The sequence below is a fragment of the Gekko japonicus genome, unplaced genomic scaffold (assembly GCF_001447785.1).
Source record: "Gekko japonicus isolate JY-2015 unplaced genomic scaffold, Gekko_japonicus_V1.1 scaffold682, whole genome shotgun sequence".
Lineage (NCBI taxonomy): Eukaryota > Metazoa > Chordata > Lepidosauria > Squamata > Gekkonidae > Gekko > Gekko japonicus.
The window spans coordinates 398984-413157 of record NW_015167074.1 but is presented as its reverse complement, the minus strand read 5'-3'; the positions used below and the strand labels follow the sequence as shown (position 1 = coordinate 413157).

General features: G+C 44.4%; 1 protein-coding gene across 1 annotated transcript in view; it reads left to right on the top strand.

Moving 5' to 3' along the window:
* Positions 1-8907, top strand: part of GABRB1 (gamma-aminobutyric acid (GABA) A receptor, beta 1) — a 172296-nt gene extending 163389 nt beyond the window's left edge. Inside the window, exon 9 of the mRNA XM_015412764.1 lies at positions 8560-8907. Coding sequence (XP_015268250.1) covers positions 8560-8907 — 348 coding nt within the window. The remainder of the gene's footprint in view (positions 1-8559) is intronic.
* The last annotated feature ends 5267 nt before the right edge of the window (positions 8908-14174 follow it).

Sequence of the window (14174 nt, the reverse complement as noted above, 5' to 3'; positions counted from 1 at the left end):
TCCCAGGGCTCTTTTTGTAGAAAAAGCCCAGCAGGAACTCATTAGCATAATAGGCCACACCCAACAGCAGGAACTCATTAGCATATTGGGCCACACCCCTGACAGCACCGCTCATTAGCACATTAGGCCGCATCCCCAGGTTACCAGAAGTGTGGTTATCCAGCCACACCACCTTGTTTGTTGTCAAAACCCAGGGCTTTTTTGTAGCAGGAACTCCTTTGCATGTTACGCCACACACCCCTAATGTAGCCAATCCTAATGAGTTTCTGCTGTTGGGTGTGGACTATTATGTTAATGAGTTCCTGCTGGGCGTGGCCAACTTGGGAGGCAGCCGAAACTCCGTTCCTGTGCGTTCCTGCCCAAAAATAGCCCTGATGCCATAGTCCACCTTCCAGAGTGGCCATTTCTCTAGGTGAACTGATCTCCGTCACCTGGAGATCAGTTGTAATCCCTGGAGATATCTAGCCACTGCCTGGAGGTTGGCAACCCTCAGAAACACATTTGCAGTGTTGTAGCTTGTCTGCCATGTTGGATGTGCTTGTCAACCTGCTCAGAGAAATCCATGAGGGTTGGTGAGGCAGGATTCCTGCAAAAGGAATAATAGAATCACAGAATCATAGAGTTGGAAGGGTCCTCCAGGGAAGCATGTGGGTAATAGCAATCCAGCAAACATCACATACTTGGACTTACGAAACATCATATACTTAGACAAGATGCCTCACCAAAGACTCCTGTGTAAGCTTAAAAGTCATGGGATAAAAGGGTGGGTCCTCTTACGGACTGAAAAATTGGTCAAACAACAGGAAGCAAAACGAGTATGAATAAATGGACAGTTCTTGCAACGGAGGGAAGTAAGTAATGAAGTTCCACAGGGATCAGTTTGGGGGGCCAGTGCTATTTAATTTGTTCATAAATTATTTGTAATTGGGTGTGAGTCGTAGCCGCATTTGCAAATTATTCAGGATGGTGTAAACCAAGGCAGGTTGTGAAGAGCTACAGGGGGATCTCACTAAGTTGGCGAGTGGACAACCATGTGGCAAATGAAGTTCAGCATGGATAAGTGTAAAGTGGTGCATACTGGAAGAAAAAATCCTAGTGAGATCTGAACTGGCTGGAACAGAGACTAAAAGAGCTCTTGGACTTGTAATACAAAGCTCAATTACAATGTCAACCCAGGATGTGGCAGCAGTGAAAATGGCAAACACCATGCTAGGAAAGGAACTGAAAATAAAATGGCCAATATTGTAATGCCCCTGTATAGATCTATGGAGCAACCTCATTTGGAATACTGCATACAGTTCTGGTCATCCTATCAGTACTTAGTTCTTCTGGCTGTTTCTTACATTCCCAGGGAAATGCTGATTGCCACTTTGGGGTCCAGAAGCATTTTTTCTCCAGACCAGTTTGGCCGGGGATCCTGGACATTTTTTTTTATATCTTCTGGGCATGGAACAGAGATCACTGGGGATGTGGGAGGTATTTGTGAATTTCCTGCATTGTACAGGGGGTTGGACTAGTTGTCCCTGGAGGTCCCTTCCAACTCTGTGATTCTATGATTGTGTATCTCAAAGAGGATACTGCCAAGTACAGTTCTTGCAATGGAGGGTAATTGCAAGTAATGAAGGATACTGCCAAGTACAAAGGAGGGCAACCAAGATGATTGGGGGTTGGAGCACTTTTCCTAGGAGAAAAGGCTGGACAGTTTGGGACTTTACAGTCTAGGGGAAAAGATGGCTAAAGGGAGAAATGGTAGATGTTTATAAAAGTATGCACAGGGTAGAGAAAGTGGATAGAGGAATCTTTTCCTTCCTCTCCCGTAATACGAGAACTCAGGACCACCAACTGAAGTTATTGAGAAACAGAATCAAGACAGACAAAAGGAAATACTTTTTTACTCAACGAATAGTTAAACTTGGAATTCACTGCTCATGGAGGCAGTGATGTTAAATAGCTTTAACAGGTGGTTAGACAGAGTCATAGAGGAGAGGTCCATCAGCTGCTATTAGCCATGGTGACTGAAGGGAACCTCCATCTACAGGGGCCTCTGAATATCAGTGCTGAGAAGCAGCATCGGAGCCTCTGTGTCCTGTTTCTTTGGCTCCCTGGGGCAACTGGTTGGCTACTATGTGAACACTATCCCGGATTAAATGGACCGCTGGTCTGATTCAGCAGGCTCTACTAATGTTTCAAATGGGATCTAATTATCTGGGACCTTGTATTTCCTCAAATTATCTATTGTTCTTTAATTCCCCCCCTCCTAATTTTCTGTCCTTATGGTTGTGGATATGAAGGGCTGGTGATTGGATCAGGCAATACGAAAGGAATATGCCCCACATCATGAATGGGAAGTGCTTTGATAGTGGGTTTCAAGGGGCTTCTCCCTCCAAACGGAGACTGTGTATGGGAGGCAACAGCACTACAAATATCAACTTTGCATATTTCCTGTCAGAGTGAGCCTATCAGGATTGTTTGTTTTATTACACACGTGCAGGCACTGTCTAGGCCAGAGGTTCCCAAATTTATTTGACCTACCGCCCCCTTTTCAGGAAAAAAATTACTTAGTGCCCCCCCCCCGGACATCTACCTTCAAGAAGTGGACGAAAAGATGCAGTTTGTGGATCTGCACTTGGATCATTCCAGCCCAGTGCCCCCGAGGGGGTGGTATTGCCCACTTTGGGAATGAGTGGTCTAGGCCAAAGCTACTTCAAATCCCACTTGTGGGATATCATCATCATCATGGAAAAATTCCCAGTAACGTCAGGATCATAGTGATGATCCCAGAGCCATAACTAGCTAATTTTGCACCCAAGGCAAGAATATAAAACTGTACCTTCTATACTTCCATAGTAGTTATTTTGGTTAAAAGGTAAATACATAAATAACAAGAGTTTTTTTAAAAAGTGCAATATTTATTTTAGTCTTGATGTTCTTTTTCTGCACCCCCCCCCCCCAACTTTGTGCACCCAGGGCAAATGCCTCACTCACCTTGCCCTTGTCACAGTTCTGGGTGATCTATTTTTATGATGCCATGGACCTTATTTAGCTTACTCCTCTTCAGATATGCAACAAGTGTTTCTAATGTCAAATAATGTCCTCTTCAAATCTGTCACAGTGTTTGTAATTGAAAAATGTGTCTCCAACTCTCCCCCCCCCCTTAAGTGAGTGGCAATGAAAATAACGGGTTTGGAACTTGGATACTATGGAAACCTTCTAAAGTTTTGCCAATTCCCTCTTCCACTGCAGATCTTCAGCCTTCACATCATGTGATGGAAGCTGATGGTCAGTTTCCAAGGTGCATCCTTCTCACTCCCTTCACCCAATGTTGTATGTACTATTAACGCCATGTTCTTCCACTAGCCAAGCCACTTAACCGTAACTATACACAGGTTCTATGAACAGCAATTCTGTCTACATTTTAGGACACCCTGCATTGTTTATTTGCAGTGAAAAGATCCAATTATCTATTGAGCCAACTCTCATAGAAGTCTCTGGAGTTGGACAGGGAGAAAAACTGAGCAAAATATAACAGATAATTTCCTCTCTCTATTTTGAGAAATGTGTTAATTTGTTAGTGATCTGATAAAAAAAATGTTACGTATTGAAAAACCTATAATTCAGGGGGGAAATGAATAGCCCTATGATTTATATGGATTGGGAAGCCTGAAATGATTTTAAAAGCTCATTAAAAACATAGCAGCCTCATCCATAACACTTTAAATTAAAACAGTGATTCGTCCACTACTTGTCATCTAATAAGCAATGAGTGAACAAAGGGACCCATACAAATATCAGTTTAAACTATTAGCACTTGTGAATTATTTCTCTTTACAACTGAGCAGAAACTATAGATCAACATTAATGATATTTACACTCCTACTTTAGGTGAATACATCATAACATTTAATTTATCCACTGGATTTTTCATTAATTAAAAGCATATGAGATATGTACAGTTTATTCCCACATCTTTTATGACACAGTTCAGCACAATAAAGCAAGAGCTGTCTCTGATTGTTGTCTCCAGAGGTCATTTGGGGGGGGATCACGGGGGATCGCAGTTCCCCCGGGTGAGGTATGGGGGGCGGGGCACATGATGAAGCCCCGCCCCCTTGCTTCCGGCCCTCATTCAGCCAGGAGGAGGCAGGAGAAGAGGGAGGGTAAGTTGCTTCCTCCCTGTCTCTCCCCACCCCTGCCTGCCTGGGGCCAGGGAGGGCCTTCGCGGGGCTTCCTTGCACTCCTGCTGGCCTTGCAGGTCCACCGCCGGGCCCCTCATGGGGCTCGGCAGTGGAGCTGCAAGGCCGGTGGCGGCGGCCGGGACCGTTGGGGGCGGGGTGTGTGGCCTTATGACACACTTCCGGTGATGTCAGGGGGTGTGGCCTTATGAAACACTTCCGGTGATGTCAGGGGGTGTGGTATATGCTAATGAGTTATGCTAATGAGTTCCCCTAGCTCTTTTTCTACGAAACAACCCCTGGTTGTCTCCAACATCTAAGAGGTTATGTTGCCTCTGAATACAGAGTTTCTACTTGGCTATAATGGGTTATACTCATTTATGCATTTATTAATTTAGATATGTATATACCCCTCCCTTTTGGCCCCTGTGGGAACACCATTGTTTTCTCAGCCCTATGAGGTAACTGAGATTGAGAAGGAGGCCCAAGGTCACACCAGCTTCGTGGCAGAGTAGAAATTAAATCTGGGTCTACCAGATCCTAGATTTAGCACTCTTAATGACTGCACCACACTGGCTAAATGTTTTCTTCATGAATTTTGTTAACATTGACTTGTCTGCCACACACCAGCTCAAAGTGGGAGGGAGGGAGGAAGGAAGGAAATCACTACAAAACTGTTTTATATTCCCATGATGGTGAGCAAGATACCTTTCAAGGAAGCTTCTACACCATTACTGATTTTTCACTGAGGAACCCTGAATGCTTCCAAGAAACCTCAGAGTTCCCCCAAACAGACTTAAAACTACTATGGTAGTAAATTCTGCTACAGTTCCTTACATGCTATACATGGGTAACTGTGGGGGATGTTAATTGAGGTCCTATTTATCCCAGTGGACCCTGCCAAACCAGTGAAGAACACATAGACCCAATGGCTTAAATGGAGTTAATTCAGTGGTTTATTGAGGCGGTGTGAGACACACAAGATGAAATTAATCAAAATACACAACCAAGAGGAAAAGAAAGGTGTGAGATAAATAAAGAGAAAATGCCTAAGACTTACATATGAACATAGAATACAGAAACAGTGGAAAGATGAATTTATTATTAGTCATTCAGTGACTGGAAAGTTTTGATCACCCTTTCAGTAAAAGGAGATGAGCACATATGATGAATTAGATGAATTCAGTGCATTACACACAAGGACACTTAAAAGTAAGTAAAAATAGAATAGTAGCAGAGGAATAACAAGAGATGGTTGGTTACATGGTAATATTGAGTCTAGAACAGCCTGGCTTTTAGTCCCACTGTACCACTAACACACCGTCCCAACCACTCAAGTTTAAAGCTAAACCCCACAAAATGGACACTACCAAAAGAAATTCAGCTCACTCACTCTCCCCACTCCAACTAACTGCCCTGTCCTGGACCTTCCCTACCTTTTCCCTTAATCAGGGATGGCACGGGGGGAGGGAGTACCCCATTACAGTGGTAGGCACTGGAGCATGGATATAATTTTTCCACACTTTAATACCTCTTTCGCCAAGTAGACAAAAGGCATATACTCATAATATCTTCCATGTTCCCCAAAACAAATGCCACTTGTTTCCTTGTGTGCTTCTTGTCTTGGTTTTTCAAGGTTGTTGTGGATGTGCTATACCTTGCTTCCCAGTGTTGATGTGTCAACTAAACGTTGGGGGCATCTCGTCTTGCTTTTTGTCCTATTCATCACCCACCATTGAATTCTGGGATTTTGAATAGGACAAGTATCTGCTTAATTTCTATCATCATGCAGGTAGATAGAAGATTTTTAGACTTGGAGGTCCAACTTGGGCATGAGACTTTGCTCTGTCCAGCTTAATGGCAGGCAACATTGGTTCTGAGACATCAGGATTTTACACTTCACATCTCTGTAGCTGCTTGTATCTTCTTCCGCACTCTAACCCTGCCAGGACGGTTAATATGAATACGTTGCCCTCTCAGTAGCATTAATATCTTGTTAGCATGACATCAGACTGCTCTCTTTAACCAGTTCTTGACTTCTGCTGGGGTTTTGCCTCCTGCTTCCTGAAAAGGCTTCCAAAAACACTTAGAGCGAAGTTAAAAAGCCATGTAACTTATGCTTCGTTATCACAACACTATGATAACACTGTGGGTTTGGATACTTTCTAAGGTCCTCTAAAAAGTAGATATAAAGGTTTCCCTTGCTTGAAAGCTAGTCAAATCCAACTCTAGGGGGCAATGTTCATCTCCGTTTCTAAGCTGAAGAGCCAGCGCTGTCTAAAGATGTTTCCGTGGTCATGTGGCCAGCATGACTACACGCTGAGGTGCATGGAATGCTGTTACCTTCTCACCAAAGTGGTACCTATTTTTGTTGTTGTTCAGTCACACATTTGAGACCGACTCTTCACAAGCCCATGGACCAGATCACGCCAGGCCTTCCTGTCTTCTGCCTGTTTATTTATCTATTTGCCTATTTACCTACTTGCAATTTCTTGCTTTCAAATTGCTAGGTTGGCAGGAGCTGGGGCCAGAGACGGGAGCTCACTCCTTCACACGGTGCTACGGTCTCGAACTGCTGACCTTCTGGTCTGCAGCTTCAGCATCTTAACCTCTGAGCCACCGCGGCCTATCAAACTGCTAAATCACTTAAAAAAGACACATTTCAGTTCAAAATTCCATTTTCAGTATTAAAAGTGTCTGAATAGTTGAGAAGCCTTTCTTCTCAGGTTGTTTTGAATACCTTCTGGATTTTCCCAGGAAGAATATCAGCAAGGCCTGTTGATCTCAGCTCTTTCTCAGTCTAATTTCTCAGCACTTTCTCACCGAAAAACTATACAAACCCAGAATTGTTTCCACAGAATGAAATCCATTTTGTTCAGTACGGCTGGGCCTGAATCAGGCCAAATTTCAGGTGCGCTGGGCCATATTAACAGGTGAGAGATGAAGAAATTTGCCCAAAGGCCAACATCAAGTAGAGAGTAGTCCTGAGAAGGTCTATTCAGAGCCCTACTCAGGTCTATTCAGTGGCCCTTTCTTCTAGGAAGGTGGTGTTAGGATGGCAGTGTTTGTGAATTAGAACTGTACCCTAATTCTGACTCCCTGAGACATCACAACATTTTCACTGCATATTCCCTCTCTGAAATTATATGAATACTTGGCCAGCAACATGAAGCTCCCGTGGCCCCATCCCTCATAGAAAATACAACTGCGCTGATATACATTCAGTGGCCTGTAGAATTGCCCAGTGAAAGAGGGCTTTTCTCCATTCTCAATTTCCTTGCTTGTAAGTTCCTGTTTCTTCTGCGGGGGAGGGGTCTATTCTGGTCAATTCTTTAGTAGTCAATTTAGTATTACATTGCTTTATGCCTGGCATAAAAACCTGCAGTTTAAATCTGCAGGAAGATATGTCGGACAGAAACCACTGTAATATTGGATTGACCACTAGAGGGAGCAAAACACATGTGGAACAAGATACACACACACACACACACCCGAAGAAACAGCAATTTACAGAAGAGGAAAATGAAAATGCAGAAAACCCCAGAGACCAAAATCCAGTTGCTTACCCTTTGTACCAGAGGTATAACAGGGCTCTTTTTGTACAAAAAGCCCAGCAAGAACTCATTAGCATAATAGGCCACACTGAACAGCAGGAACTCATGAGCATAATAGGCCACACCCAACAGCAGGAACTCATTAGCCTATTGGGCCACACCCCTGACAGCACAGCTCATTAGCACATTAGGACGCACCCCCATGTTACCAGAAGTGTGCTCATTCAGCCACACCCACCTTTTGCTTCTTATTCTGTTTACCTTGTTTGTTGTCCAAACCCAGGGCTTCTTTTGTAGCAGGAACTCCTTTGCATGTTAGGCCACACACCCCTAATGTAGCCAATCCTAATGAGTTTCTGCTGTTGGGTGTGGCCTATTATGCTAATAAGTTCCTGTTGGGTGTGGCCAACTTGGGAGCCATCCGGAACTCCGTTCCTGTGTGTTCCTGCCATCTTCCTATTATCCAGACATCTCCTAATGTACACTTGTGGATATTGTGAAGAACTCTCCTTCCAGAGCTGAAACACATTATTGCTGCCAGAGACACATGCAAGAACAAGTCTGAAATCCTAACAAATAAATATGGTACCGCATTAAGAAAAGCAAGAGTGATAGCTGAAGTAATTTCTTAACCAAGGTCCTCTCTCAGAAATCTTGTTAACATTACTTCAAAACATTGGCCAGAACTGGCGGCTTAAAGTTGCCAACTCTGCCCGCTTTTATTTTTGGCACCCAAGCAGCACAGCTGTTTCATAAGCAGCTCATTAATGTGCAAGAGTGTAAAGCGGCACTAACCAACTCAAGATAATCTCTAAAGCATGCTTCTTTTTTAGGTTGATGCCCGTGGGAATATACTCCTTACCACCCTGGAAATGAGGAACGAAATCAGCAGCTCTGACGTGCTCGCAAGCACAAATGACCCGAGAGCCACCATGTATTCCTACGACAGTGCCAGCATCCATTACCGAGTCCCTGCGTCCACTAGAGACCTCTACAGCCGGAGCACTTTGGATCGGCACACGGTCCATCAAAAGGGACGCTTGAGGAGAAGAGCGTCGCAGCTCAAAGTCAAAATCCCAGACTTGACTGATGTAAATTCCATAGACAAGTGGTCCAGAATGGTCTTTCCTATCACATTTATTCTTTTTAACATCATTTACTGGCTTTATTATGTGCATTGAATTACACTGTGATTCTGCCACCCACCGGTCCCGGGATCCTTTTCTCCTTCCCTGACTTTAGCCAACCTTAAGGACTGTGAAGCAACAGTGCTACGCGTTCAAGGTAAAACATTCAGCCATTTTGATGAGTTGGGAGCAGGGGGATGCTTTTAACCACGTCCAAAAAAACCTGAACCCCATTTGCATCCAAAAAGAAGGTGAATATCTGTTGAAACATAGGTCATCGCTATCTGGATCCACTTTTGAAAGAGCAACTGCTTTGAAGACGTAAGTGCTATTCTTCTGTTTTGGTACTGGTTTAAGGATAATTTCTGGGGATCTTTCCTTTCTTTTAATTTAGTACTTAAATGTGAAGTGAAGCTGTCTTTTTCCAAAAAAACCCACTTTCCTCTCTAACAGCACCATCATGATATTTGCAAACAAAGCTCAGTGTTGTATAGCAAAAGATATGGCTCTACCATAAATGAGATACCAGAAGGATAGCTTTATAACTCGACTGTGAGGTCTGGTGGCCAAGCGGCATGGTGTGCTTTGTCGTGGCCCCCCCCCCATGGTCCCTCCCCTTCCCTTTCCCCTGGGCCCAGTTCAGGTCCCATCATAGGCCTGCCTGGGAAGGGGAGGGACAAATTTTCCTGACACTGCTGCCACCTGGCCCCCAAGCTGCCCACACAGCCTTTCCTAGAGTTGCCAAGTCTCACCTTGTTCCAGAGCGGGGGACTCCTGGGTCAATCCCGAAGCGCTCGCGCCGCATCCACATCACCAGGAAGTGACGTGACGATGCTGGGCACGCTGGGGGCGGGGCCATGACCATCCGAGGGAAAACCATAGAGTTTTCCCTCGGGTGACTGTGGCCCCGCCCCCAGCATGCCCGGCGTGGTACCCTCACTTCCTGGTGACGTGCACGTCAGGGTGGAGGTCCCCCCGGGGCCCGATGCGGCGGCGGGAATGGGCCTCTGGGGCGGGGGTTTCCCCGCCCCCCAGGGGGACTTGGCAAGCCTAGCCTGTCCTGCCTTGCAGGATGTGGCCATCATAGCCGCCCATCACCCCACTGACTCTCCCTGTCGTGCGGGACCACAAACAGGACCTGTGGTGAGTTGGGCCCCCCACTTTTATACCTTGACTGTGTTAGCTGCATACAGGGAAAGCTACTGATATTAATGGTACAGAGTTAGGGCTGCGAATTTTCATCCATTATTCGGTTAGATGAGCTGAGAAATCTTTTAATCAATTAAAAAGGTTCCCTTCATTCACTGAAGATACATTCTTTTTTAAAAAAAATAATAATATTTTTAATAGGAATGTTTTAAAAAAAAAACATCTGTGGGCATCTTAGAAGAAGGCTTCCTCCAGCATTTACAAGACAGAGATTGCCTCTCCTAAGAAGGTCCCTGCCGCGACACGGCCCTGCATCAAATATGTCTTTGTTCCTCTTAGCAACTGTGCGTTTTTTAATTCACATGCAAGTATGTGAAAATTTAATCAATGGTTGATTAAAGCTCGTATGTTTTTAATCAGGGACAGCCCTAGACAGAGGATATCATATGTATTGCTGGGCTCAAAGCCCATGGTTAGTTTATAACAAAAGTGAAGCATACCATCAATTACAAAACAACCTTTGCTGGAGGTAATACAGATGCGGGTTCTGAGTTTGCCCTGCCTACTCTTATTCAAACATACTGCGGTGTTAGAGTTAGAGGAGAGCAAAGAGAATGTGATTCTTACTCCCAGTTACTGTATAGCTAGAAGGGGGGCAAATTGACCAGGACTTGGGGTGTAAGATGCATGGGTTTCATTAAAAGCCCCCCCTGCACCTTTCCTCCCCATAATTGGAGCGCTGACCTATTGTTTTGAAAAGCATGGTACAAATCTACATCAGAGTTGCACTAGTTTAGTTGTCATGGTCCCTCCCCCCCCTTTTATGATTGTTCTTTTCATTAATGCTCCTGGGTCCCCATCATAAAACTGCTCCTTCCTGAGGAGAAAGAATAGCTATGACAGTCATTTTTGTGATGTGTGCATGACTGCGCAGAAACAGGAATTGCAATATATGCAGGGTACCACTGACATTATATAACTCTTGTTATGAGTTTATGGTCGCGGCCCTGGACACAGAAATCTATTTCTCAGCTGTGGTCCCCTTCTGCAGATCTCTAAATCTGCAGATCAGAGGCACGTTTACCCAAATCGGATTTTTTTCTGCAAACTTGGGGAAAGCCCCTCCCCCAGGTTTACAGAAAAATCTGAAATGTTAAAAAAATACACCGGGGGTGGGTTAAATTCCCCCCCCCAGATGAGTGTGGCTTGGAATTGTGCTAGACACAGTGCACTACGGCATCTGTGAGGCCCCTTTCTTGTGTCTTGACTGAACCAGGGCATTTCTGGAGTGACAGAAATGCAAGAGTTCTATCCATTCTGGAGAAGATGTGCTACTATTCGTTTTCCCGAGTATTTTGCGTCTGCAAAGTCCTTGCCAGAGGAACAGATAGGATGAGGGATCTGTCCCCTGCTGCTTTGACCTTATTTGCCTCGATTTCCTGGTTTTATTTATTTTTATTTATTTATTTATTCGATTTATACCCCGCCCTACCCCGCAAGCGGGCTCAGGGCGGCTTACATAATTGGTCTATAGGTGACCGTACATTCACATAAAAACAATTTAAAATTCAATACAGTAAGATAAAACAAAACCTCATAAAGTACTAGTGCTAATACATTGAATGCATAAGATGGCGTACTGAAATTATCATACAACCTTTGTCTCAGTTATCAGGTAATAATCAAAAGGTGTATGTAGCAGTTCCATTCCTGATTCTAAGCAGATAATAGCTGAGGTTTGTGCCATTATGGAGTGGAGACATTGTGCTTTGAGCCTTGTGGAACGAAAGCAAGATATAAATGTAATATATATAAGTAGATGGCTCACTTGATAGTCTGACATTTGAGAAGCTCAGGTTTTCAACGAACAGAATCAGCTTTTTAGAAACTATTTCCATCAATGGTGGAGATAGAACTGGTTCACCCAATTGCCATACTAGCAAAATTGTACCCATCATACAACAACAAATTCATGGCCCCAACAAGTTCATCGCTATGTATGACCCAGGGTAAAGTCTTGAACATCCGTACGTGCATATGACCAGTTCCCACAGCCTTTTCATTCTTTTTGCCAGGGAAGGAAGAACTGTATGCACATTTATACCAATGTACATGCAAACGTTCCTAGGTCGTCCAGAACATATTATGTGCAGTGATGATGATAAAGTTACCACAAGGTGATTTTGCCATATCACTTTGGCTTTGGGAATGCTGTTTGAAGTCGCCCTCTGGTGGCAAGAGCTGGTGTTTGTCATATCAGAATGAATAGGAGGATTATAAAGCCACAAAGCTAGTGTGCTTTCTTTTCCCCCCCCAAGACAGTCTTCCAGTATTTTCCTCTTAGTATACAAGTTTACAGCATGTAAGCAATGAGAATGGGGAGGAAGGGGAATCACCATGTAATTTTCTCTTGAAAAAATTGGCTTCAGGACAATTGCTGGAAAACTGGATTTAAAGCAGAAGAATTGGCCACAAGCACGTTTTATCAATTTTTTTTCATCCAGGGCTCTTTTTGTAGAAAGAGCCCAGCAGGAACTCATTAGCATAATAGGCCACACCCAACAGCAGAAACTCATTCGCATATTAGGCCACACCCCTGACAGCACAGCTCATTAGCACATTAGGCCGCACCCCCATGTTACCAGAAGTGTGGTTATCCAGCCACACCCACCTTTTGCTTGTTATTCTGTTTACCTTGTTTGTTGTCAAAACCCAGGGCCTTTTTTGTAGCAGGAATTCCTTTGCATGTTAGGCCACGCACCCCTAATGTAGCCAATCCTAATGAGTTTCTGCTGTTGGGTGTGGCCTATTATACTAATGAGTTCCTGCTGGGCGTGGCCAACTTGGGAGCCAGCCGGAACTCCGTTCCTGTGCGTTCCTGCCCCAAAATAGCCCCGATAGTAGCCATTTACATACTGATGTCAGAGCCTTCATAGATGAAGACTATGTTTGGTAACTCTCAAAGCCCCACTTCTTAACCATGCTATCCAGTGTTCCCTCTAAGCTGAGTCAGTGTGAGCTAGCTCACAGTTTTTCAGCCCCCGGTTCATTTGTATCTTAGCTCAGGAAGGATGGCTCCAGAGCAAACTAATTGATGCAGTAGCCATATCACCTGCTCACAACTTTAATGCCAGTAGCTCACAAAGTAGAATTTTTGCTCACAAGCATTCACAGCTTAGAGGGAACATTAAATTGCTTTCTGGGGAGTTCGCCTCATTGAATGAACTTCCGTGTGAATCAAAGATCTTCTTAGGACTGCTCTGTAGGTCACCAAGAATCTGGCCAAAATGGAATTGCTGGTAGGATTAAAACCAAGAAAGACCGGATGAAATTAATATCATCCCCTGACCATCTCACACTACTAATGAACACACCTCTAAAAAACCTGCAGAAACGCAATTAAAAAGAAACAGTGAATCTGCACAAAACAGCAAGCGGGCAGGTTAAAAAAAAATAACAGACAGGTGACTGCAGCCATGAAATTAAAAGACGTCCGCTCCTTGGGAGGAAAGCGATGGCGAACCTAAACAGCATGATAAAAAGCAGAGACATCACCCTGCCAACAAAAGTCCGCATGGTCAAAGCAATGGTATTCCCAGTAGTCATGTATGGCTGCGAGAGTTGGACTATAAGGAAGGCCAAGCGCCGAAGAATAGATTCTTTTGAACTATGGTGCTGGAGAAGACTCTTGAGAGTCCCTTGGACTGCAAGGAGATCAAATCAGTCAATCCTCAAAGAAATCAACCCTGACTGTTCCCTGGAAGGCCAGATAATGAAACTGAAGCTCTAATACTTTGGCCACCCAATGAGAAGGGAGCACTCACTGGAGAAGACCCTGATGCTGGGAAAGATTGAAGGTCAAAGAAGACGGGGACGGCAAAGCATGAGATGGTTAGACAGTGTCATCGATGCAACGAACATGAAATTGAGCCAACGTCAGAGGACAGCGGAAGACAGGAGGGCCTGGCGTGATCTGGTCCATGGGGCCGCGAAGAGTCGGACTCGACTGTGCGACTGAACAACAAAAGTCAGTTAACTAAGATCTTATGGCATGTGCTTGGGTAGAGCAGAAATCTACAGTGCAGCCCTAAACAGAGTGTTTATTTTTATTTTTGTTTACTTCATTTGTACCTTTTGTTTGTGCCTTTCTCCCCACTGGAGAGCCAGAGTGG